General features: G+C 45.5%; 1 protein-coding gene across 1 annotated transcript in view; it reads right to left on the bottom strand.

Moving 5' to 3' along the window:
* Window positions 1-25,773, bottom strand: part of LOC120027735 (sodium channel protein type 4 subunit alpha-like) — a 174,045-nt gene that overhangs the window by 65,621 nt on the left and 82,651 nt on the right. The window contains exons 14-15 of the mRNA XM_038972735.1: window positions 20,412-20,585; window positions 17,306-17,662 (exon numbers count right to left, since the gene is read on the bottom strand). Of these exons, the coding sequence (XP_038828663.1) occupies window positions 17,306-17,662; window positions 20,412-20,585 (531 nt within the window). The remainder of the gene's footprint in view (window positions 1-17,305; window positions 17,663-20,411; window positions 20,586-25,773) is intronic.

Genomic DNA, 25,773 nt, shown 5'->3' with positions numbered 1-25,773 from the left:
CGTTCTTTAAAGCGTTGTTTAAAGCGTTCATTAAAGCGTTCTTTAAAGCGTTCTTTAAAGCGTTCATTAAAGCGTTCATTAAAGCGCTGTTTAAAGCGTTCATTAAAGCGTTCATTAAAGCGTTCATTAAAGCGTTCATTAAAGCGTTCTTTAAAGCGTTCATTAAAGCGTTCTTTAAAGCGTTCATTAAAGCGCTGTTTAAAGCGTTCATTAAAGCGTTCATTAAAGCGTTCATTAAAGCGTTCTTTAAAGCGTTCATTAAAGCGTTCTTTAAAGCGTTCATTAAAGCGTTCTTTAAAGCGTTGTTTAAAGCGTTGTTTAAAGCATTGTTTAAAGCGTTGTTTAAAGCGTTCATTAAAGCGTTCATTAAAGCATTCTTCAAAGCTTTTTTTAAACTAATGATTTTGTGATTCTCAACATTTTCTTTCAGTTCTTTGTAATGAATTACACCAAATACAATTCTGATGATTTGACATTAATATGACTAAAATGCAAACTTTCTCTTGAAAATAGGTATTCAATCTCAAGAGATTATAATGGTTACACACACACACAATCCCCCACCACTGCCACCACCTACCAATACACACACATGTGTCTTGACCCGTGCTCATTAGTGTCCAGTCTGCAGAACCCAGTGGGTATTATAATATCGTATTAGTATTAAGAGCCAACATCTGGGTGACCAAACTAAACCAGTCCTCTCTCTCCCAACCCACCACCCAGTCCCAGCCCACCAGCCAGTCCCAACCATCACACAGTCCTAGCCACCACCATGTCCTAGCCACCACAGCCACCAGGAGATATTCACCTTATCCCTTCTTAGACGCAGACAGGGACAATTAATTTGAACTTTAATAATATCCCATATGCTTGCCCAGGCCCCATCTCTGTCTCGCCGTCCCACTCACAGCCCCATTACCAACACTGTCTTTTTACCCCCCGTCCTATACATCACAGAATAGTTAAGAAAGTGCTCAAGGTAGAATTATGTTGTCCCTAGTCTATGATCAGATCTCCCTAACCTCAAGCTAAATCTTTACCATTATGGGACAACACATATCTGACAGAGTATCAGTGACAACTAAGGACTGGCTCCCGAGTGGCACAGCGGTCTAAGGCGCTGCATCTCAGTGTTAGAGGTGTCACTAAAGACACCCTGGTTTGAATTCAGGCTGTATCACAACTGGCTGTGATTGGGAGTCCCATAGGGGCAGTGCACAATTGGCCCAGCGTTGTCTGGGTTTGACCGGTGTAAGCTGTCATTGTAAATAAGAATTTGTTCTTAACTGACTTGCCAAGTTAAATAAATAAAAAATAAAATGGCAACTAGTACCTACTCTCACCTTAACCACACTGCTAACCTTAAATTGCATTTTTGTTTTCATGACTTTTCTAAAACGATATAGCCAATTTTGACTTTGTGGCTGTGCTATCTAGTGGAAACCAAAAAGTGGGCCTGGTCGGCCATCTTGGATGAGGTCAGATTAGTACGAGGTCACTGAGCAGGTAGCTCTGGTGTCATAGTGTCACCTGTTCTGTATAGCCTAATAGCTGCATACCTCCCCTGGCTTTAGCTGGGGAGCAACATGAGCCATAAATAGACCATTGTCTTTACAGGACCTAGCACACACACACACACACACAAGCACATAGATTTACACAGCCCAGTTATGACATTCATCAAATGATCTTACCCATTATCAACTTAGTAAAAAGCCTTTTGACTCTTTGTGATCTCTTACTCGTATGATACAGTATAATACCTCATCAGATCAGTCTGGATTTGTTTTACTGTAAATGTACAACGAGGATACAACTGGAGAACAGATTTTAGAATTTCATCAGTAGCACCAACAGAATTCCATCAGTAGCACAAACATAATTCCATCAGTAGCACCAACATAATTCCATCAGTAGCACAAACATAATTCCATCAGTAGCACCAACATAATTCCATCAGTAGCACAAACAGAATTTCATCAGTAGCACCAACATAATTCCATCAGTAGCACCAACAGAATTCCATCAGTAGCACCAACAGAATTCCATCAGTAGCACCAACAGAATTCCATCAGTAGCACCAACAGAATTCCATCAGTAGCACCAACAGAATTTCATCAGTAGCACAAACATAATTCCATCAGTAGCACAAACATAATTTCATCAGTAGCACCAACATAATTCCATCAGTAGCACAAACATAATTCCATCAGTAGCACAAACATAATTCCATCAGTAGCACAAACATAATTCCATCAGTAGCACAAACATAACTCCATCAGTAGCACCAACAGAATTGCATCAGTAGCACCAACAGAATTCCATCAGTAGCACCAACAGAATTTCATCAGTAGCACCAACAGAATTTCATCAGTAGCACCAACAGAATTGCATCAGTAGCACCAACAGAATTCCATCAGTAGCACCAACAGAATTTCATCAGTAGCACCAACAGAATTCCATCAGTAGCACCAACAGAATTTCATCAGTAGCACCAACAGAATTCCATCAGTAGCACCAACAGAATTTCATCAGTAGCACCAACAGAATTTCATCAGTAGCACCAACAGAATTTCATCAGTAGCACCAACAGAATTCCATCAGTAGCACCAACAGAATTTCATCAGTAGCACCAACAGAATTTCATCAGTAGCACCAACAGAATTGCATCAGTAGCACCAACAGAATTCCATCAGTAGCACCAACAGAATTTCATCAGTAGCACCAACAGAATTTCATCAGTAGCACCAACAGAATTGCATCAGTAGCACCAACAGAATTGCATCAGTAGCACCAACAGAATTCCATCAGTAGCACCAACAGAATTCCATCAGTAGCACAAACATAATTTCATCAGTAGCACCAACAGAATTTCATCAGTAGCACCAACAGAATTCCATCAGTAGCACCAACATAACTCCATCAGTAGCACAAACATAATTCCATCAGTAGCACAAACATAATTCCATCAGTAGCACCAACATAATTCCATCAGTAGCACAAACATAATTCCATCAGTAGCACAAACATAATTTCATCAGTAGCACCAACAGAATTGCATCAGTAGCACCAACAGAATTTCATCAGTAGCACCAACAGAATTTCATCAGTAGCACCAACAGAATTGCATCAGTAGCACCAACAGAATTTCATCAGTAGCACCAACAGAATTTCATCAGTAGCACAAACAGAATTGCATCAGTAGCACCAACAGAATTGCATCAGTAGCACCAACATAATTCCATCAGTAGCACAAACATAATTGCATCAGTAGCACCAACAGAATTTCATCAGTAGCACAAACATAATTTCATCAGTAGCACCAACAGAATTCCATCAGTAGCACAAACAGAATTCCATCAGTAGCACCAACAGAATTTCATCAGTAGCACCAACAGAATTTCATCAGTAGCACCAACAGAATTTCATCAGTAGCACCAACAGAATTTCATCAGTAGCACCAACAGAATTGCATCAGTAGCACCAACAGAATTGCATCAGTAGCACCAACAGAATTTCATCAGTAGCACCAACAGAATTTCATCAGTAGCACAAACATAATTCCATCAGTAGCACCAACAGAATTGCATCAGTAGCACCAACAGAATTGCATCAGTAGCACCAACAGAATTTCATCAGTAGCACCAACAGAATTTCCTTCTACTCCCTTGAGGATCAGTGACATCTTGACAGAGAGGAGAAACAGCAAAATGTCAAGGGCAAAATACCAAAAAGGTAGACGTTAATGCACTGTCGATTGGTATTTTACCAACTCACACACCTAGTCCACTGTGTCAAGACACAGTCTAGCCAATAACCATGAATCATCCAAGACCAAGTACAGCCAACCAATAACGTCAACCGCAGACATTTTAGGATATCTTGACAAACTGAATCTCAATATTGTGTTTGATAACGATTGACATTTGACATTTGACTTGGCATTTGAAGCTGTTCTCGAGTAAAAAAATTGACCGAAACCCTGTCGTCTGTATCCAAGCAACGAATGTTGTGACAACTGAATATTAAACTGTAACCAAACACGCACGCACATGCGTGAACACACACACACACACATTGCGTGGTTACTTTACCCATCCATGCAAAATGATAGCATTTCTGTGCCGATAAGTCACATGAATGCTGGAAGGCATTAGCCTTAGAGCAGTGTGGCCCATATTCTCACTGCTAAACCCTTTGAGGGTCTGCATCATTGTCTCCCAAAAACCTAATCAAAAGAGGGCTCTTTTTACTATGAATCCTACTGTTACAGTGAGGATCAGTCTCAGCCTATGGCTAGCCTATGGTATGATTTGAGACGCATGATTCAGGATAAAAGTAATTAAAATGCCTTGCGTCAATGAATTTCAATGCTTTAATATTAGTAAGTACTAAACCACTGTGTTATTTGATTAGACTATAGTGAGACTACCCTGGCAGTAAATTCTTACATGAATTAAATTCTAATTAAAAATGTGGTGATTATTTGGTAATATTAGAATTACTTGGTGATGGCTTTTTCTAATCTGTTGTAATATGCTTGGAGGAAAACACAACAACAAATCCCTAGAAACTGTTGCCATCAGAGACTGTGTGTAAACATAAGAGGAATTTGGAAAGAGCAAGGTGTAGCAGGCCCCTGGTTGCCACACAGTTAGTGAGGTGCTAACTGCTGCCAGTTGTGCCTGGGTATTAACACCTAGCATAGTTAGGAGTCCCACAGTGCCAGGGTCCAATGGAAGGACACCACCTGACATGGAACCTTCCAAAGAGACACCTTAGGAGTCCCATAAACACTTACATAAAGTAGAGGTGGACACACACACATAAACAAACATTTAGTAGGACTGTCACTGGGCTTTGGGTGTGTGGCATTTAACACTCACTGATGAGAGACCTTGAGACCCACTCTCTGCCTTAGTTTACTTCTGATCTGGTGATGAATTTTTTATTTTACCTTTATTTAACTAGGCAAGTCAGTTATGAACAAATTCTTATTTTCAATAACGGCCTAGGAACAGTGGGTTAACTGCCTTGTTCAGGGGCAGAACGGCAGATTTTTACCTTGTTAGCTCAGGGATTCAATCTTGCAACCTTTCGGTTACTAGTCCAACGCTCTAACCACTAGGCTATGAATGAGAGTGATACACACTAGCACATATCAATCAAACCTGTCATTAAACATGTACCTGTCTCCATAGTAGCGGAGGCTTCCTGTGAAAACTGATATCCTCCAAAATATCTGCATACATGCATATATAATATCAAGTTAAAGCGATCTTGTTACCTAGAATTACGTTTACATAGGTCATTCAATGGACGGAATTCATATAGAATTCAACGGTTTTCATAATGATGAATGTCTTGCCTCTCTGATGCTAAGAGAAAACCAACCTGCATGTACAGCTGGCATGGTGTGACTCAGCCAGGCTGAAAGATTGAGCGCAACCTGACCCAGTCTTGTCCCTGGTCCGGCACATATACATACACAGCCCAGGATATAATCTAGGCTTGCCCATCAGATAACAGGCCTACTTTCACCTCTCCAGTTACCAGACTGTCCGTTCTGCTTTGAATAATGCTGATTAGCACCAGACCCCCGCAGGTGCAGGGACCCGGAGCATATCCGCTCGCATCATCTGCTCCGCTGATTGAAGCTCCAAGCCCAGCAGATAGGGACACACAGACACACAGACACTCACGCACAGACACAGACAGACACACAGACAAATCACATTTTATTTGTCACATGCTTCGCAAACAACAGGTGTAGTCTAACAGTGAAATGCTTAAATGCCCCAAAATGCAGAGTGAAAAATATTGAGAAAATTGTTTTTATGTAAGGAATAAATACACAATGAGTAATGATAATGGCTATATACACGGGGTACCAGTACCTAGCCGATGGGATAGATTATAAACAGTAGCAGCAGTGTATGTGATGAGTCAATAGAGTTGGTGCAGAAAGGGTCACACACACCTCTCTCTCTGTTTAGCGACCTCGCTTCCCACACACACACTCACACACGTGCACAACACCCCCCCCCCCCTCTCTCTCTCTCTCTGTCTGTCTGTGTCTCTCTCGCTCTTTCTTTCTTTCTTTCTTTCTTTCTTGACTGACTGACGACACATTTCTGTTTCCACCGTGTGTGGTCCAAACAACCTTTCCAAGGTAGAGGCGGAGGGGAGGAGAGGTACAAGGCTGGTAAGGTAACACGCCACCGAGATGAAAAGGGATAATTAAAGGAGATAACCATCCCTGTAAAAATGTAGGATGTTAATTTGATCACTCTTTTGTTGCTGAGAAATGCTAACTTGTACTGTAGTGTATTCAATGTTTAAAAAGGCTTCTAAAGTTTGTAATTTCCACTTTAAAATGTCAGACTTGATTTGTATCTACCCCTACAAAAAAATATACATGAATTATAATCCACATAGTACTTCAAATTTCCTGTTGCTGCAGGATTCTATTCTTGTTGTAGCAAACTGGCTCAAATTAAGATCCTACATCTGTATATTCACCCCCCCAAGCCAAGACCACACCGTATACTGTAACTGAACCTTACTGCCATGGCCCACATACAGTATGTTTGAGAGCAGAGGTGTAGGGTTAGGCTGGCAAGCTGCCTGGATAGAGGACCGACTCTCTAGTCTAGACTCTCCAGTCAGCCTGCTTCTTTACATTGTTGCTGGGGATGAGAGTGGCAGGCGGTGGCGTAATGACCTGTGTTTGTGCTGCACACACCACGTTCACAGGATTTCTAGAACAAGAGATTAGAGAATGCTATTGCCATGGATCTCCACGATACTCACCCCCCCTTCTCCCTTTTACTCTCTCTCTCTGTCTCTGTCTCTCTCTCTATTCCTCTCTCTCTCCCTCTCTCTCTCTCTCCCTTTTCCCTGAGTGAAAACAAGACGTTCATGCCATGGGGATATTGTGCAGACATTTACAAGCACATTCAGGGCAGCTATTGGATTGTTCATATTGGCCCACTCATGTCCACAGAGAGGGGACTGTTCTCAGTGTACCATGCAGGAGAGGGGAGTGTTCACAGAGTACCATGCAGGAGAGAGGAGTGTTCACAGAGCACCATGCAGGAGAGGGGAGTGTTCACAGAGTACCATGCAGGAGAGGGGAGTGTTCACAGAGTACCATGCAGGAGAGGGGAGTGTTCACAGAGTACCATGCAGGAGAGGGGCTTGTTCACAGAGTACCATGCAGGAGAGGGGAGTGTTCAGAGTACCATGCAGGAGAGGGGAGTGTTCACAGAGCACCATGCAGGAGAGAGGAGTGTTCACAGAGCACCATGCAGGAGAGGGGAGTGTTCAGAGTATCACGCAGGAGAGGGGAGTGTTCACAGAGTACCACGCAGGAGAGGGGAGTGTTCACAGAGCACCATGCAGGAGAGAGGAGTGTTCACAGAGTACCACGCAGGAGAGGGGAGTGTTCACAGAGTACCATGCAGGAGAGGGGAGTGTTCACAGAGTACCATGCAGGAGAGGGGAGTGTTCACAGAGACCATTCAGGAGAGGGGAGTGTTCACAGAGCACCATGCAGGAAAGGGGATTGTTCACAGAGTACCATGCAGGAGAGAGGAGTGTTCACAGAGTACCATGCAGGAGAGGGGAGTGTTCACAGAGTACCATGCAGGAGAGGGGAGTGTTCACAGAGTACCATGCAGGAGAGGGGAGTGTTCACAGAGTACCATGCAGGAGAGGGGAGTGTTCACAGAGTACCATGCAGGAGAGGGGAGTGTTCACAGAGTACCATGCAGGAGAGGGGAGTGTTCACAGAGTACCATGCAGGAGAGGGGAGTGTTCACAGAGTACCATGCAGGAGAGGGGAGTGTTCAGAGTACCATGCAGGAGAGGGGAGTGTTCACAGAGACCATTCAGGAGAGGGGAGTGTTCACAGAGCACCATGCAGGAAAGGGGATTGTTCACAGAGTACCATGCAGGAGAGAGGAGTGTTCACAGAGTACCATGCAGGAGAGGGGAGTGTTCACAGAGTATCACGCAGGAGAGGTGATTGTTCACAGAGTACCATGCAGGAGAGGGGATTGTTCACAGAGTACCATGCAGGAGAGAGGAGTGTTCACAGAGTACCATGCAGGAGAGGGGATTGTTCACAGAGTACCATGCAGGAGAGAGGAGTGTTCACAGAGCACCATGCAGGAGAGGGGATTGTTCACAGAGTACCATGCAGGAGAGAGGAGTGTTCACAGAGTACCATGCAGGAGAGGGGAGTGTTCACAGAGTATCACGCAGGAGAGGTGATTGTTTACAGAGTACCATGCAGGAGAGGGGATTGTTCACAGAGTACCATGCAGGAGAGGGGAGTGTTCACAGAGTATCATGCAGGAGAGGGGAGTGTTCACAGAGTACCATGCAGGAAAGGGGAGTGTTCACAGAGTACCATGCAGGAGAGGGGAGTGTTCACAGAGTACCATGCAGGAAAGGGGAGTGTTCACAGAGTACCATGCAGGAGAGGGGAGTGTTCAGAGTATCACGCAGGAGAGGGTAGTGTTCACAGAGTACCATGCAGGAGAAGTGGTTCACAAGACCAAGATGGCGCCGACAGATAGGGCAGCCGTGCTTCTAACTCCTAGGCAACTTTGCAGCAATTTGTTTTTTATGTGTTATTTCTTACATTATTAGCCCAGAATTTGTTTGTGTTATTACATCCAGCCGGGAAGAACTTCTGGATATCAGAGCTTCGGTAACTCCCCAGCATTACGACCAGGAATACGACTTTCCCGAATCGGTTCCTTTGTTCGTACCCCCCAGGGGAATTGGATTCTAGAGGCTGATTCAAAACACCACCGGCAGAGAAGTGTTATTCGGAGTGGTCTTCTAGTCCGACTCAGGAGGCGCACACACCACCCACCGCTTCCGAGTATATCACTCGCAAATTTTCAGTCACTGGATATAAAAGTTGACACGCTCAGGCCAAGGATTTCCTTCCGGAGAGACATCAGGGATTGTAACATACCCTGTTTATATGGAAACATGGGGATATACTGTCTGAGTCCATACAGCCAGTTGAGTTCTCAGTTCTCAGCACCACCCTATCCACATCGACGGGACCGCAGTGGAGAAGGTGGAAAGCTTAAAGTTCCTCGGCGTCCACATCACTGACAAACTGAAATGGTCCACCCACACAAACAGTGTAGTGAAGAAGGCGCTTCAGCACCTCTTCAACCTCAGGAGGCTGAAGAAATTTAGCTTGACACCCAAAACCCACAAACTTTTACACATGCACAATTGTGAGCATCCTGTCGGGCTGTATCGCCGCCTAGTACAGCAACTGCACTGCCTGCAACCGCAGGGCTCTCCAGAGGGTGGTGCAGTCTGCCCAACGGATCACCGGCGGCAAACTACTTGCCCTCCAGGACACCTACAGCACCCGATGTCACAGGAAGGCCAAAAAGATCATCAAGGACAACAACCACCCGAGCCACTGCCTGTTCACCCCACTATCATCCAGAAGGCGAGGTCAGTACAGGTGCATCAAAGCTGGGACCGAGAGACTGAAAAACAGCTGCTATCTCAAGGCCATCAGACTGTTAAATAGCCATCAGGAGCACCTTAGAGGCTGCTGCCGTATATACATAGACTTGAAATCACTGGCAACTTTAATAATGTTTACATATTTTGCATCTCATATGTTTACACTACCGTGCAAAAGTTTGGGGTCACTTAGAAATGTCCTTGTTTTTGAAAGAAAAGCACTGTCAGAGTCGTGTGTATAGGTGGCAGGGAAGTCAGGCGCAGGAGAGTCAAACGGAGTGTAAATGGAGTCTTTTAATATATGTCCACTTAACATGCTCCAAACACAAAAATGTACATACATAAAAATAAACATGGGTACGAGGACCCGTCGCGCACCTATACAGCAAGAAACAATACTGACATAAAACAATCTCTGACAAAGACATGAGGGGAAACAGAGGGTTAAATACACAAGAGGTAATGGATGGGATTGAAAACAGGTGTGTGGGAAGACAAGACAAAACCAATGGAAAAATGAAAAATGGATCGATGATGGCTAGAAGACCGGTGACGTCGACCGCCGAGCACCGCCCGAACAAGGAGAGGCAACGACTTCGGCAGAAGTCGTGACAGTACCCCCCCCCTGACGCGCGGCCCCAGCAGCGCGTCGACACTGGCCTCGGGGACGACCCGGAGGGCGAGGTGCAGGGCGATCCGGATGGAGGCGGTGGAATTCTTTTAACATGGAAGGATCTAAAACGTCCTCCACCGGAACCCAGCATCTCTCCTCCGGCCCGTACCCCTCCCAGTCCACGAGGTACTGAAGGCCCCTCGCCCGACGTCTCGAATCCAAAATGGATCGAACAGAGTACGTTGGGACCCCCTCGATGTCTAGAGGAGGCGGAGGAACTTCACGCACTTCAGCCTCCTGGAGCGGGCCAGCCACCATCGGCCTGAGGAGAGACACATGGAACGAGGGGTTAATACGGTAATTAGTGGGCAGTTGTAACCTATAACATACCTCGTTCACTCTCCTCAGGACTTTAAACGGCCCCACAAACCGCGGACCCAGCTTCCGGCAGAGCAGGCGGAGGGGCAGGTTTCGGGTCGAGAGCCAGACCTTGTCCCCTCTTGCGAACACCGGGGCCTCAATGTGGCGACGGTCTGCACCAATTTTCTGGCGCCGAAACCAATTGTCCACCGCAGGAGCCTCGGTCTGACTCTGATGCCAAGGAGCCAGAACCGGCTGATACCCTAATACACATTGAAAAGGAGTAAGGTTAGTGGAGGAGTGACATAGCGAGTTCTGGGCCATCTCTGCCCAGGGCACGAACTTCGCCCACTCCCCCGGCCGGTCCTGGCAATAGGACCGCAGAAACCTGCCCACATCCTGGTTAACTCTCTCCACCTGCCCATTACTCTCGGGGTGAAAACCTGAGGTAAGACTAACCGAGATCCCCAGACGTTCCATGAACGCCTTCCAGACCCTTGATGTGAACTGGGGACCCCGATCAGACACTATATCCTCAGGCACCCCATAGTGCCGGAAAACGTGTGTAAACAGGGCCTCTGCAGTTTGTAAGGCCGTAGGGAGACCGGGCAAAGGGAGGAGACGACAGGACTTCGAAAACCGATCCACAACGACCAGGATTGTGGTGTAACCCTGTGAAGGTGGAAGATCAGTCAAAAAATCCACCGACAGGTGCGACCACGGCCGTTGAGGAATGGGTAAAGGTTGAAGCTTACCTCTGGGCAGGTGTCTCGGAGCCTTCCACTGGGCGCACACCGAGCAGGAGGAAACATAAATCCTCACGTCCTTAGCTAAAGTGGGCCACCAGTACCTCCCATCAAGACAGCGCATCGTCCGACCTATCCCAGGATGACCAGAGGAGGGTGACGTGTGAGCCCAATAGATCAATCGGTCGCGGACAGCAGACGGAACGTACAGACGACAAGCTGGACACTCAGGAGGAGAGGGCTCTGCACGTGACGCCCGCTCAATGTCTGCGTCCAGCTCCCACACTACTGGCGCCACCAAACACGAAGCTGGGAGTATGGGAGTGGGATCCATGGACCGCTCCTCTGTGTCATACAGCCGAGACAATGCGTCTGCCTTGACGTTCTGGGAGCCTGGTCTGTAAGTAAGAGTAAACACAAAACGAGTGAAAAACATGGCCCACCTTGCCTGGCGAGGATTCAGTCTCTTCGCCTGCCGGATGTACTCCAGATTGCGGTGGTCAGTCCAGATGAGAAAAGGGTGTTTAGCCCCCTCAAGCCAATGCCTCCACGCCTTCAAGGCTTTTACGACAGCTAACAGCTCCCGGTCCCCCACATCATAGTTTCGCTCCGCCGGGCTGAGCTTCTTCGAAAAGAAAGCACAGGGGCGAAGCTTCAGTGGCACACCCGAACGCTGAGAGAGCACTGCTCCTATCCCAGCTTCGGATGCGTCCACCTCCACTATGAATGGCAAAGAGGGATCCGGATGAGCCAACACAGGCACCGAGGTAAACAGAGTCTTCAGGTGTCCAAAAGCCCTGTTCGCCTCAGCCGACCACTGCAAGCGCACCGGGCCCCCCTTTAGCAGTGAGGTAATGGGAGCAGCAACCTGACCAAAACCCCGGATAAACCTCCGGTAGTAATTGGCAAACCCTAAAAAACGCTGCACCTCCTTTACCGTGGTTGGAGTCGGCCAATTACGCACGGCTGTAATGCGGTCGCTCTCCATTTCCACTCCTGAAGTGGAAATCCGATGCCCTAGGAAGGAGATGGATTGTTGGAAGAACAAGCATTTCTCAGCCTTGACATATAGATCATGCTCCAACAGGCGACCAAGCACCCTGCGCACCAGGGACACATGCTCGGCGCGTGTAGCGGAGTATATCAGAATATCATCGATATACACCACTACACCCTGCCCGTGCAGGTCCCTGAAGATCTCATCTACAAATGATTGGAAGACTGATGGAGCATTCATCAACCCATATGGCATGACAAGGTACTCATAATGACCTGAGGTGGTGCTAAATGCCGTCTTCCACTCATCACCCTTCCGAATACGCACCAGATTGTACTCCTGAGATCCAATTTTGTGAAGAAGCGTGCCCCGTGCATTGACTCAATAACTGTATTTATCAGAGGTAACGGGTAACTATATTTCACCGTGATTTTATTGAGACCTCGATAATCAATGCACGGGCGTAAACCGTCATCCTTCTTCACAAAAAAGAAACTCGAAGAGACGGGTGAAATGGATGGCTGAATGAACCCCTGACGCAGGGATTCAGAGACATATGTATCTATAGCCACCGTCTCCGCTTGCGACAGGGGATACACGTGACTCCTGGGATATGCAGCGTCTACCAGGAGATCTATCGCACAATCCCCCCGTCGATGGGGTGGTAATTGAGTCGCCTTCTTTTTACAGAAGGCGAGAGCCAAATCGGTATATTCTGGGGGAATGCGCACGGTGGAGACCTGGTCTGGACTTTCCACCGTAGTAGCACCAACGGAAACCCCTAAACACCTACCTGAGCACTCTCGCGACCACCCCGTGAGAGCCCTCTGTGGCCAAGAAACAGTGGGGTTATGACAAGTTAACCAGGGTAGGCCTAGCACCACAGAATACGCAAGGGAATCAATAAGGAAAAGACTCATCTTCTCCTTGTGACCCTCCTGCGTTATCATATACAAAGGTGCGGTGACCTCCCTGATAAACCCTGACCCTATTGGTCGACTATCTAAGGCATGAATAGGGAAAGGCATATCCACAGAAACAATAGGGATCCCTAAACTATGAGCTAAATTTTTATTAATGAAATTCCCAGCCGCGCCTGAATCTACTAGCGCCTTATACTGGGAATGCAGGGAAAAATCCGGAAAAGTGACAGAGACAAACATTAGTGCAGCAGAGGGCTCTGGATGAGAATGGTGCCTACTCACCTGGGGTGATGCCAGAGTGCCCTGCCTGCCTTCTCTATTCCCAGAGGAACCAACCCGGCACCGACCAGCAGTGTGATCTCTGCGACCATAGATGGTGCTCGAGCGGGAACCCCCTCCGGTCTCCCTGCGCACCATCCCTCCCAATTCCATAGGTTCGGGAGAGAGGGTGCGTGAGGATGGAACAACCAGACCCCGATCTAGACGTCCATGAGTAGCCAGCATGTTGTCCAGCCTGATGGACATGTCCACCAGCTGGTCGAAGTTGAGGTTGGTGTCTCTACAGGCCAGCTCCCGACGGACGTCCTCGCGTAGACTACAACGGTAATGGTCGATCAGGGACCTGTCGCTCCATCCAGCGCCGGCAGCCAAGGTCCTAAACTCCAAAGCAAACTCCTGTGCACTCCTCGTCTCCTGCCTCAGATGATAGAGGAGCTCACCCACCGCTCTGCCTTCGGATGGGTGGTCGAATACCATCCGGAAATGGCGGATGAACGCCTCAAAATGGTCCAACGCCGCATCCTCCTCTCTGCACACAGCGCTGGCCCACTCCAGGGCTTTCCCGGTGAGGCATGAGACGAGGGCGCAACTCTTCTCACGGTCCGATGGTACTGGAGAGACCGTGGCCAGATACAAGTTCAGTTTTAGGAGAAAACCCTGGCAGCTGGCAGTATCTCCATTGTATCCCGTGGGTAGGGATAAATGGATTTTGTTAGGTTCAGGAGGAGAAAAAGCGTTCAAAGGAAATCCCGGGTTGTGGTGGTGGAGGCGCTGGAAAAACTCCCTGTCTCTCCCAGCGGTCCATATTCTGGACAATGCGATCCATGGCGGCGCTCAGACTGTCAATCTCCTCCGCTTGTTCCATGACGCGTTCCTCTACCTCCATGAGCGAAGTGTCTCCTCCTGCTGACTTCATATTTTTGGTCAGGGATTCTGTCAGAGTCGTGTGTATAGGTGGCAGGGAAGTCAGGCGCAGGAGAGTGAAACGGAGTGTAAATGGAGTCTTTTAATATATGTCCACTTAACATGCTCCAAACACAAAAATGTACATACATAAAAATAAACATGGGTACGAGGACCCGTCGCGCACCTATACAGCAAGAAACAATACTGACATAAAACAATCTCTGACAAAGACATGAGGGGAAACAGAGGGTTAAATACACAAGAGGTAACGGATGGGATTGAAAACAGGTGTGTGGGAAGACAAGACAAAACCAATGGAAAAATGAAAAATGGATCGATGATGGCTAGAAGACCGGTGACGTCGACCGCCGAGCACCGCCCGAACAAGGAGAGGCTACGACTTCGGTAGAAGTCGTGACAAGCACATTGTTTTGTCCATTAAAATAACATCAAATTGATCAGAAATACAGTGTAGACATTGTTAATGTTGTAAATGACTATTGTTGCTGGAAAGATTTTTTATGGAATATCTACATAGGCATTCAGAGGCCCATTATCAGCAACCATCACTCCTGTGTTCCAATGGCACGTTGTGTTAGCTAATCCAAGTTATTCATTTTAAAAGCCTAATTGATCATTAGAAAACCCTTTTGCAATTATGTTATGTGTGTATTGTTATGAAATTGTTAGATATTACTTGTTAGATATTACTGCACTGTTGGAGCTAGAAACATAAGCATTTCACTACACCCACAATAACATCTGCTAAACACGTGTATGTGACAAATAACATTTGATTTGATTTGACAACACTTGAGACAATAGGGACCTGAGGTAGAAGATCACTTGAGGTCAGGTCTGGATACCTAGACGAGTGCTCATTTTCTAATGAACCTCAGTATGACTCGCGTCTTTTGACGTTGACGTTTGTTGATCTGGATCTGTTAACACGCCGTCCCACATCAAACGTTTTGTCAGCCTCCCGACAAGACACTGGCAGCCATGTTATGTTACACAACACAAGGTCTCAGAGGCCAGGCAGTACTAAGTCTCACCGACCTCCTTTGACTGCTCAGCTGAAATAAATATGACAGGGGGAGGGAGGAGGAGGGAGAGAGAGAAAAGGAGGTAGATAAGGAGGCAGGAGGAAGGAGAGAAAGAAGAGGAGGTGGAGGAGGAGGAGGAGGAGGAGGGAGGAGGGAGAGAGAGATGAGGAGGTGGATAAGGAAGGAGGAGGGAAAGAGAGAAGAGGGGAGGGAGAAGGAAAGAGAGAGAGAAGAGGAGGTGGGGAATGAGGAGGGAAGGGGGGAGGAGAGATGGAAGAGGCCGAGAAGAGGATGAGGGTGGCGGAGGAGGGGGGCAGAAGCGAGGAGGAGAGGAGGGGGCCTCTAACACAAGTGCGTAAGCAAATGACAGGCGCTGACTTGACTAAGGGACTGGGGGCGACCCCGCAGAGAAAGATAATATTAGCAGATACATTTGGCTGGGTAATTGTGGCTTCGTTGCTCGGCTGCCCCGCGGATGGGAACAGTAGTGGAGCATGTAGTGAAAGAGGCGACCACTGAGGACAGAGAGGACACTGTAAATAGAGAGCGGTACTGGGAAGACTGAGTACCACTCCATACAGTAGAGAGCCTTGACTCATTTAGTCCCTAATTAAGTGGCTCAATGAGTTGGGGTAGGGCAGTAGCAAGGATGTGGGTTCACTTCCTGCATGGTAATCATGAGACATTTTGTATTTAAACAACCCTAACACATACAGTAGGAGACTTATACAGTAACCCTCAGTATGGCATTGGGCTGCCCAACGATGCCAGCGTAAACTTCAGCACCTGTCTACGTGTCAGTTAGTGTGGAAAACCCCTCACCGATGACAGCCTTAAGGACATGGTATTAGGTCTGCCAGGACAAAGTGTGTGTGTGTTTGCGAGTGACAGAGAGAGAGAGATACAGACAGCAGAAATACAGTCAAGGAAGACAGCCTTGTAAGTGTGCAGATATCCCTATGATCTAACAAAACTGCTGAAGTCAGCGCTTCAGTCAGTAACACTGCATAGGCTTCTGTGACAAATGGTATCTAGACCAACTGAGGCCCAGGACCCTGTTACTTCCTTTATCACTGTTATTTTCCCCAGCTGAACCCCCTAACCTTTAAAGGGGTGTCTTTTAATTACTATACATGTGGAGCAGGACTGTAAAACTCAGTCCTTTTCTAACGGAAACAAAGCAGTCACAGAACAGAACCCTGTGACATCTCAACATTTCATCCCTTTGTGTTCCTTTTGCCAAGGCTAACAAGGCTATTCACTGCCAGGCATGCGTCTTTGTGAAACTGAATCAGGCCCCGTATCGGGAACATGTGAGCTTTGTGGGGAAGGGGGAGGGAGGGGGATCGTTTGATTGCAACACTCCCTTCCACCGACCCCTGCAGCTCTGGACACAGTAGTGGGCGGTGGGGCGTTCCACGAGGGCCACCATCAGGGTCGTGTTGTCATACCGCTACCAAAACAGTTCATGGAGATTAGCTCACCCCCATCCTCCCTCCTTTTTCACAACCCCCCGTACACCCCTCCCACCCTGCCAAAAGCTCCAACCATGGCAGGTAGAGAGACATTGGTAGGAGGGGGATAAAGCGGATGGGCAGAAAGCTAGACGAGGCACTCACCCCCTCACTCACACAAGCACACAAACAAACACCCCATGTTTTTTGAGGACACTGAGTAATGTCAAACTTGGGTATAAGCCCTGAAATGACACATATTCTAGACATTTCATGAACAACACAGCAAAACTAAATCAGAGTAAAAACAATTTGTGTCCAATGAATTCCTTTAAACTCGAACATGCTACTAAATTACATACTATTTATAACCCACCCTAACCAAAGAGACTGAGTGACTTGGTTTGACGTAGACAGACCTTATAACCCACCCTAACCAAAAAGACTGAGTGACTTAGTTTGACTCACCACTAGGTTCCCGATCACCATGACGAGCATGAAGACCAGGATGCAGAGAGGTTGCCCGGCCACCTCCATACAATCCCACATGGTCTCGATCCACTCGCCGCACAGCACCCGGAACACGATGAGGAACGAGTGGAAGAAGTCCTTCATGTGCCAGCGCGGCAGCGTACAGTCTTTGGAGATCTTACACACGCAGTCTTGGTAGTTCTTGCCGAACAGCTGCATGCCCACCACGGCAAAGATGAAGACTATGATGGCTAGGACCAGGGTCAGGTTTCCCAGGGCGCCCACCGAGTTGCCGATGATCTTGATGAGTGTGTTGAGGGTGGGCCACGACTTGGCCAACTTGAACACCCTCAGCTGTGGGAGGGGAGATAGTGAGACCAGCTGTTTGTTAGTTGTCTGAGAAATGAATTTAGAAATTAATGTTAAGTAGAAGTTGAATCAAGAGATTTAAAGACAAATTATATTTTCTTTATCCTATTCTCATGTTCGAGTTTAAACTTTTAGTAAAATGTTTATTAGTCACATTTCACTTTTTTGTGCAATTTTTAACCTCCCCCTTTTTCGTGATTACAATGTTGTCTCATCGCTGCAACTCCCCAACGGGCTCTGGAGAGGCAAAGGTCAAGTGCTGTGAAACATGACCAGCCAAACCGCGCTTCTTAATACATGCTTGCATAACCCGGACGACAGCTGCACCAATGTGCCGGAGGAAACACAATTCAACTGATGACCGAAGTCAGCCTGCAGGCACCCGGCCCGCCACAAGGAGTCACTAGAGCACGATGAGCCAAGTAAAGCCCCCCCGGCCAAACCCTCCCCTAACCCGGACAACGCTGGGCCAATTTTGCTCTGCCCTATGGGACTCCCGGTCACTGCCAGTAATGACCAAACCCCAGGCTGTAGTGACACCACAACACTGCGATGCAGTGCCTTAGACCGCTGCACCATTCGGGAGGCCCACATTTCACATTTCTAAATAAAGAAGTGGCTACTGACTACAATTCAAATCATTCTGTCAATGGGATATGGTAGTAAAAAGAGGTTACATAGCTCAGGCTGGTTTAGTAACTGTTGAGAAGGACTTGCCAATGGTCTCACAGTTAGGGGGACTTACAGTTCGCATACATGTACAGTACCATTTTGTGAGAGACCTAACCAGTCACACTGTCAAACAGTGCAAGCTTTAACTTCTTGTCATTAGGGGGTGCTGTTAGCACTTTGTAATAATTACGTTCCCAAATTAAACAGCCTCGTACTCAATTCTTGCTCGTACAATATGCATATTATTATTACTATTGGATAGAAAACACTCTCTAGTTTCTAAAACCGTTTGAATTATATCTGTGAGTGAAACAGAACTGGACTTAGAGCAATTTTCCTATGTGGATGTGAGAATGCAACATTTTGCAAGCTGTTCTCAGATCTGTTTATAAATCCGCCTGTCTTCTATTGGTTGAGATGCACTGCATACGCCTTCCCCTGGTTGTTAGCGAATAGTGAGTCTTGAAATGGAGTCTCTAGGCAGATCTGAAAGGTTATAAATGGCTTGGCAAGGAGGTGTGCGTTCTTTTCCCTCTTCGCTCTGACGCAGAAAGGAGCTTGGCATATCGTACCAGAACCTTCGGTTATAACTCTTAGAAATATCCGGCTGTGTTTTTATTCGATATAGGTGTTAAAGACATCATAATGTTGTTATTTTAAACCGAATTATATCAGTTTATGTCAGTATATTGCGATTTTTCGGATATGTATTAGTGTTGCGTTCTAGGGAGTTGGTGATGTCTGGACCACATGCCTAATGTTTACTGCTAATTGCAACGTTGAAGAGGACATTCTACAACCGAGCAACGATTCTTTTGGACAAAGGACACCTTTCCCAAGATTCTGATGGGAGTTCATCAAAAAGTAAGAACTATTTATGCTGATAATTCGTTGTTCTGTTGAAAAATGTTACATGCATAAGCCGCCATTAATTTCAGTGTAGCCTCGCTTTAACGCACGCTGTATGTTGTAGTAACGTTAATTTAAAAAATGTAACACAGCGATTGCATTAAGAACTAATTTGTCTTTCATTTGCTGTCCAACCTGTATTTTGTAGTCAAGTTTTGGATTAGTTACTGATTAGAATAGGTGCCTCTCCAAAGATTTCTCCTGACATTTTCTTTGCAGCTTTGTTACTTTTCTCATTGTATAACCACGATTTGTGCCGCTAAATATGCACATTTTCGAACAAACTCTATATGCATTGTGTAATATGATGTTATAGGACTGTCATCTGAAGAATTCTGAGAAGGTTAGTGAAAAAATTTATATATTTTGGTGGTTTATACGTTATCGCTATTTTTGGCTTGAATCAATGCTGTTGTGATGTTTGCTATTGTGGTAAGCTAATATAACGCTATATTGTGTTTTCGCTGTAAAACACTTAGAAAATCTGAAATATTGGCTGGATTCACAAGATCTGTGTCTTTCATTTGCTGTACGCTGTGTATTTTTAAGAAATGTTTTATGATGAGTAATTAGGTAATACACGATGGTCTCTGTAGTTATTCTAGTTGCTTTGGTGAGAGTTGTGATGGTGGCTGCAATGGTAAACTATGATTTATACCTGAAATATGCACATTTTTCTAACAAAACATATGCTATACAATAAATATGTTATCAGACTGTCATCTGATGAAGTTGTTTCTTGGTTAGTGGCTATTTATATCTTTATTTGGTCGAATTTGTGATAGCTACTGATGGAGTAAAAAAGTGGTGTCTTTTGCTAACGTGGTTAGCTAATAGATTTACATATTGTGTCTTCCCTGTAAAACATTTTAAAAATTAGAAATGATGGCTGGATTCACAAGATGTGTATCTTTCATTTGGTGTCTTGGACTTGTGATTTCATGAACATTTTATTATATGATATCCCTGTGGCTTTAGGCTAGGCTATGCTAGTCAGCTTTTTTGATGGGGGGGATCCCGGGTCCGGGTTTGTGAGGCGTTAGAGGTTAACACATCCATTCCAGACAACCATCATCTACAAACACACAGAGAGACAGACAGCACACAGAGACACAGATAGGCCAGAGGGGCGACATGTTAAATGGTTAAATACCAGTCTGAAGGACCGGAGAACGGACAGTCCCTCCACGTCAGACAGGCCCAGCTCCATGAGGCTGAGGCACACGATGATGCTGTCAAAGATGTTCCAACCTTGTTGGAAATAGTAGTATGGATCTAGAGCGATGATCTTTAAGACCATCTCAGCGGTGAAGATCCCGGAGAATACCTAGGAAACACAGACACACACAGACACAAACAGAGAGGGAGAGCTTAGCCTGGGGGTAGGAAACTTCAGAGCAGGTTAGAGTCAGAATCAGGCCTCCCTTGCACATGAAGCACTGCAGTAGAACACTGGTGGCTGTCGCTTTGCCTGGTTATCTCCCAATCTACTGATCTTATCCATCTGGAACCATCTGGAACCATCTGGAAGTCAGGGCTGTACTTGAAGGACTAATGGGAACTGATGAGAAATATTTTTAAATAAGATCTAAAGTTTTAAAGATCTAAAGATTATTAGATTTTTTTTGCCAATGCCTACCCATACAAGCACAGTAGCTCTACCTGCATCGTTGACAAGCGCACGGCACTCGACAAAAGGTCATTTACGCTTGAGCCGACATTCGCAGCGTTTAGTGTGAAAGTGATCTCAGCGAACGTCAGGGAAATTACCAGTACAGTGCACCTTTGATTAAATCCCTGTCTTGCTGTTTTCTTCCTTGGAGCGTCTGGAACTGCGACATCAAACTCCACAGTTAATGCAACGTCAATAATAAAACTGAGACCTCAGACTGGGAGCTTTCCTGTATATTGAATTAAGACTCCCAGCCTTTACTGCACACAGTGAGCTGGCTCCTGTGTCCACCTAATCTCCTTAAGGGGAAATCTGCTTATGATATCAGTTTTCAGATGCTGTTTTAGGAGCATCCTCATCTCTTTCATGTTAGCCACCATCATTTTTTTTCTTCCTTTGGCTGGACTGCTATGGAGATAGGTATTGCCTCTTGCTCTGTGTTTGTGTTGTAAAAGCTAAAGCAGCTGACAGGTCTGCAGTATAGGTGTGTGTGTGTGTACATGTATTTGTGCTTTGCTTCTGTGATCTCTGTGTGTTTTCGTCTTGCAGCTCTCTGCTAGTTGTTCCTTGCAGACGTGCTCCTCGATGTGACACCGAGTACGTGACACACGGGCGGAAGGCGAGGGTGGAGGGGGTAGCGGGTGGACAAGGTGAAATCGTCATAGGGCGCGTCTGGGTAGCCTTGAAAGGATCTGATCTGGAGTCTGTTTAGACTAGTAGGTCATGTCCACACACAAACACAAACTCACACACACACAGTGAGTGGCTTAGTGAGCAGTTTGGTGTGATTACAGCTGGGATATTGACTGGCACTGAAGCCCCCACTTTCAGTCGCCTGGAGAGGCCCAATGTCTGTGTGTGTGTGTGTGTGTGTGTGTGTGTGTGTGTGTGTGTGTGTGTGTGTGTGTGTGTGTGTGTGTGTGTGTGTGTGTGTGTGTGTGTGTGCACGCGCCTGCCTACCTGCTTTGTGTGTGTGTGTGTGTGTGTGTGTGTGTGTGTGTGTGTGTGTGTGTGTGTGTGTGTGTGTGTGTGTGTGTGTGTGTGTGTGTGTGTGTGTGTGTGTGTGTATCCATTCTCATTTACATGGGGCTCATTAAGCTCGGTACACAGCTCGTTATCAATGACGAGGTACTTCACAATCATACTGTTATTACGCTGTCAGGACCCGAGGATGAGACAGGGCGTTTATTATGATTGGGCGGAGGAGTATCCTGCGAGCGATGCGGCTGCATCTCACAGAGATCAGTTCCAACATTGAGCTAGGAACACGTCCAACACGACATGGCATCGCCCCACGAAAGGACATGACATGACAATTGATTGAGTTTGTGGATCACACTTTATTCTGATAGTCCCATATAGATGATCTACAGATGGCCATATAATCAACAAATGACTGTATATGTTGATAAACAACTGCTTGCTAAAGTTACGGTTAGGATTAGGGTTAGAATAAGGGTTAGGTTTAGGTTTGGATTATGGTTAGGGTAAGGGTTAGGTTTAGGTTTGGATTATGGTTAGGGTAAGGGTTAGGGTTAAGTTTAGTTGATAGTTCATTGAAATTTTGTTGACACTTATTGAACATCTACTGACCATCTACTGAACATGTACAAACCATCTACAAACCATCTACTTGGGACTATCCAAATAAAGCGTTATCAGTTTGTGTACTGCATTGTGCTGTACTGTATTGGTTTGGGGCAGATATGGTGCAGGAGACAATAACTTAATGTCTTTAGGATGAAGTTGATGTCGCCTAGTGTGATGCTCAAATTAATGTCAGTTAATAATAACGGTTTGCTTGGGTGAATGACTTTCCACTACTGGAAATGCGCACACCAGAAATGTATTGAAAAATTAATTGACTTTGTTAAAACGCATTTCCATCAAGTCTGTACTTCAAATTAGCATCTCTGTAATTCAAACACAGATAATGAGTATTTCCTTTTTTTTTTATTTAACCTTTATTTAACAAGGCAAGTCAGTTAACTTATTTGCAATAACAGTCTACCAAAAGGCAAAAGGCCTCCTGCGGGGACGGGGGCTGAGATTTAAAATACAAATAAAATAAATAAAGATATAGGACAAAACACACATCACGACAGGAGAGACAACACAACACTATATAAAGAGAGACATCACAACACTGCATAAAGAGAGACCTAAGACAACAACATAGCATGGCAGCAACACATGACAACACAGCATGGTAGCAACACAACATGACAACAACATGGTAGCAACACAATATGGCAGCAGCACAACATGGTAGCAGCACAAAACATGGTACAAACATTATTGGGCACAGACAACAGCACAAAGGGCAAGAAGGCAGAGACAATAAATCACGCAAAGCAGCCACAACTGTCAGTATAAGTGTCCATGATTGAGTCTTTGAATTAAGAGATTGAGATAAAACTGTCCAGTATGAGTGTTTGTTGCAGCTCGTTCCAGTCGCTAGCTGCAGCGAACTGAAAAGACGAGCGACCCAGGGATGTGTGTGCTTTGGGGACCTTTAACAGAATGTGACTGGCAGAACGGGTGTTGTATGTGGAGGATGAGGGCTGCAGTAGATATCTCAGATAGGGGGGAGTGAGGCCTAAGAGGGTTTTATAAATAATCATTAACCAGTGGGTCTTGCGACGGGTATACAGAGTAGGCCACGGCACTAACACTGTTTGTTCAACTAATCTCATATGTTCATTCAAATATTATTTGGGCATTTTATCAAAACAAGTCTGCACAACAATGTTTTCAACTCAGATATTTGATACATATGACTACATTATACATATTAATTTATACAGTAATTATTATTCAACATGTCCTCATCTGGGATTTGAAGTCACAACCTTTTGGTTCATGGCATTCTGGTCTTCCTGCTACTGTATGCCACCATGTCTGTGTCAATTATCAGTTAATCTCACTCTTCTCTCATTATTTATTTGATTAACTTATTTCAGACATGTTGGGGTTTTCTGTATAGTTGTCTAATGTTGGTGGGGCATATTAACCTGTTTAAATGTTACTCCTTAATCACGACATGACAAAAAAAGATGCTATCTAGAACCTGAAAGGGTTCTTCGGCTGTCCCCATAGGAGAACCCGTTGAAGAACCCTTTTTGGTTCCAGGTAGAACACTTTTGGTTCCAGGTAGAACCCTTTCCCCTGAGAGTTCTACATGGAACCCAAAAGGGTTCTACTTGGAACCAAAAAGGGTTCTACCTGTAAGCCAAACGGGTTGGGGACAGCCTATGGGGACAGCCGAATAGCCCTTTAGGAAACCTTTTTTTCTAGGAGTGTGACAAATACAATAATTTTACTTGAGTGTACTTTTAACAGAGCCTGATATTTACTTTGAAGTGCAAAGTCTAGCAATACAGGTGGAATCAGTCATTGACACAGACATGGTGGCGTTGCAGGAATATCAGTATGCTGTGAAGCAAGAGATTGTGAGTTCAAATCCCAGGTGAGGACATGTTGAACATGCCAGCAGAATCTTGTGTGTCAAATATGCTAGTGTCAACTATGTCACTAGTTCCACAGCCTTATTTAGTGAAAATGCCAAAAAAATAATATTTTATAGTTGAATGAACATATGAGACAAGTGGAACAAAAACATAATTTTAAGCTGACTGAATTTTGCAAGTTTGGGAAAAGCTTTAATCGAAAAGTTGAGTAAAAAAAAAAAAAAAAAAAAGCAGTGGAACCAGTTACTTTAATAATAATTAGTTTAAACAACTACAATGTTTTATAGTGAAGTTTGTGTCACAAATGGCACCCTATTCCCTCCATAGTGCACTACTTTTGACCAGGGACAATAGGACTGGTCAAAAGTAGTGCACTATATTTGGAGTAGAGTGTCATTTGGGACACAACCCAAAGGCATGAAGGGTAATTATTTCTGTCAGGCCAAAGCAGCAGTAATGAGTAAGTGTTTAGGATGCCCAGGCAGACATGGTAATTGAATAATACAGACGTGTTGGTCTGAGCATGTCACGGCATCGTGACCACACAATTCATATCTCCTGTGATAAGAGTAAAGCTGGAATCGTTAATTGGTGGAACTGCCACGTCCGTTTGGGACATTAAAAAAACAAAGAAATTACTGCAAATCAACGAACACAGTTTTTTTTGGACATCATTGCCAGTGGTGATCCGTCATTCAGGGCAGATGGGGCAGAGGGGTTGGTAATATTCTCTAGTTGCGTCGTGATTGGCTCAGTGTTTTGTCACTCTAGGGGACACTACGTCACTGCCAAATCTAAGGGTAGAGCTAAAGAATTCAAACCCCTTAGGTGCTGCCATAGAGTTACATTAGAAGTGCCCATCCAAGAAGGCTCAAGGTCATTGGCCACAGATAAAATGATGTCAAATCATGGTATATCTACAGTAGCTTTGATTGGACTGATACTTTCAAAATCTTAGCTAGCAGTCATCATCATGACCCATGTCGACAATCTACTGGCAAATCCTTTTTAATCCTTGTCATATCAAGATAAATAATGAATAGAAATTATAGACAAAACGTATCGGTGCTCATCGGCCATTGGACATAAACATTACACAACAAGTTGGAAATTGCAAATTCAACAATCAGTGGTTTTGAAGGAATCAGTGGCTAACTGCAACCATTGCAAAGCAATCACTAGCCTGCTATTCAGTGGAGTGGCTGTGTGGTCCCATGTCTGGATTTGAGGGTCTCTTTTCCAAGCTTAAAGGGATAAACATTCAACATTGGCCCTGCTGTCAATCCAGCATGACTTCTGCCGCGCTCAAAACAACTGGAAACTCAGGACAGGGAAATCTGACTTCAGTGAGTTCAAGACAACTGGGAACTCAG

Source organism: Salvelinus namaycush, chromosome 33 (genome assembly GCF_016432855.1).
Source record: "Salvelinus namaycush isolate Seneca chromosome 33, SaNama_1.0, whole genome shotgun sequence".
Taxonomy (NCBI): Eukaryota; Metazoa; Chordata; class Actinopteri; order Salmoniformes; family Salmonidae; genus Salvelinus; species Salvelinus namaycush.
This window is presented reverse-complemented; position numbering and strand designations above follow the sequence as displayed.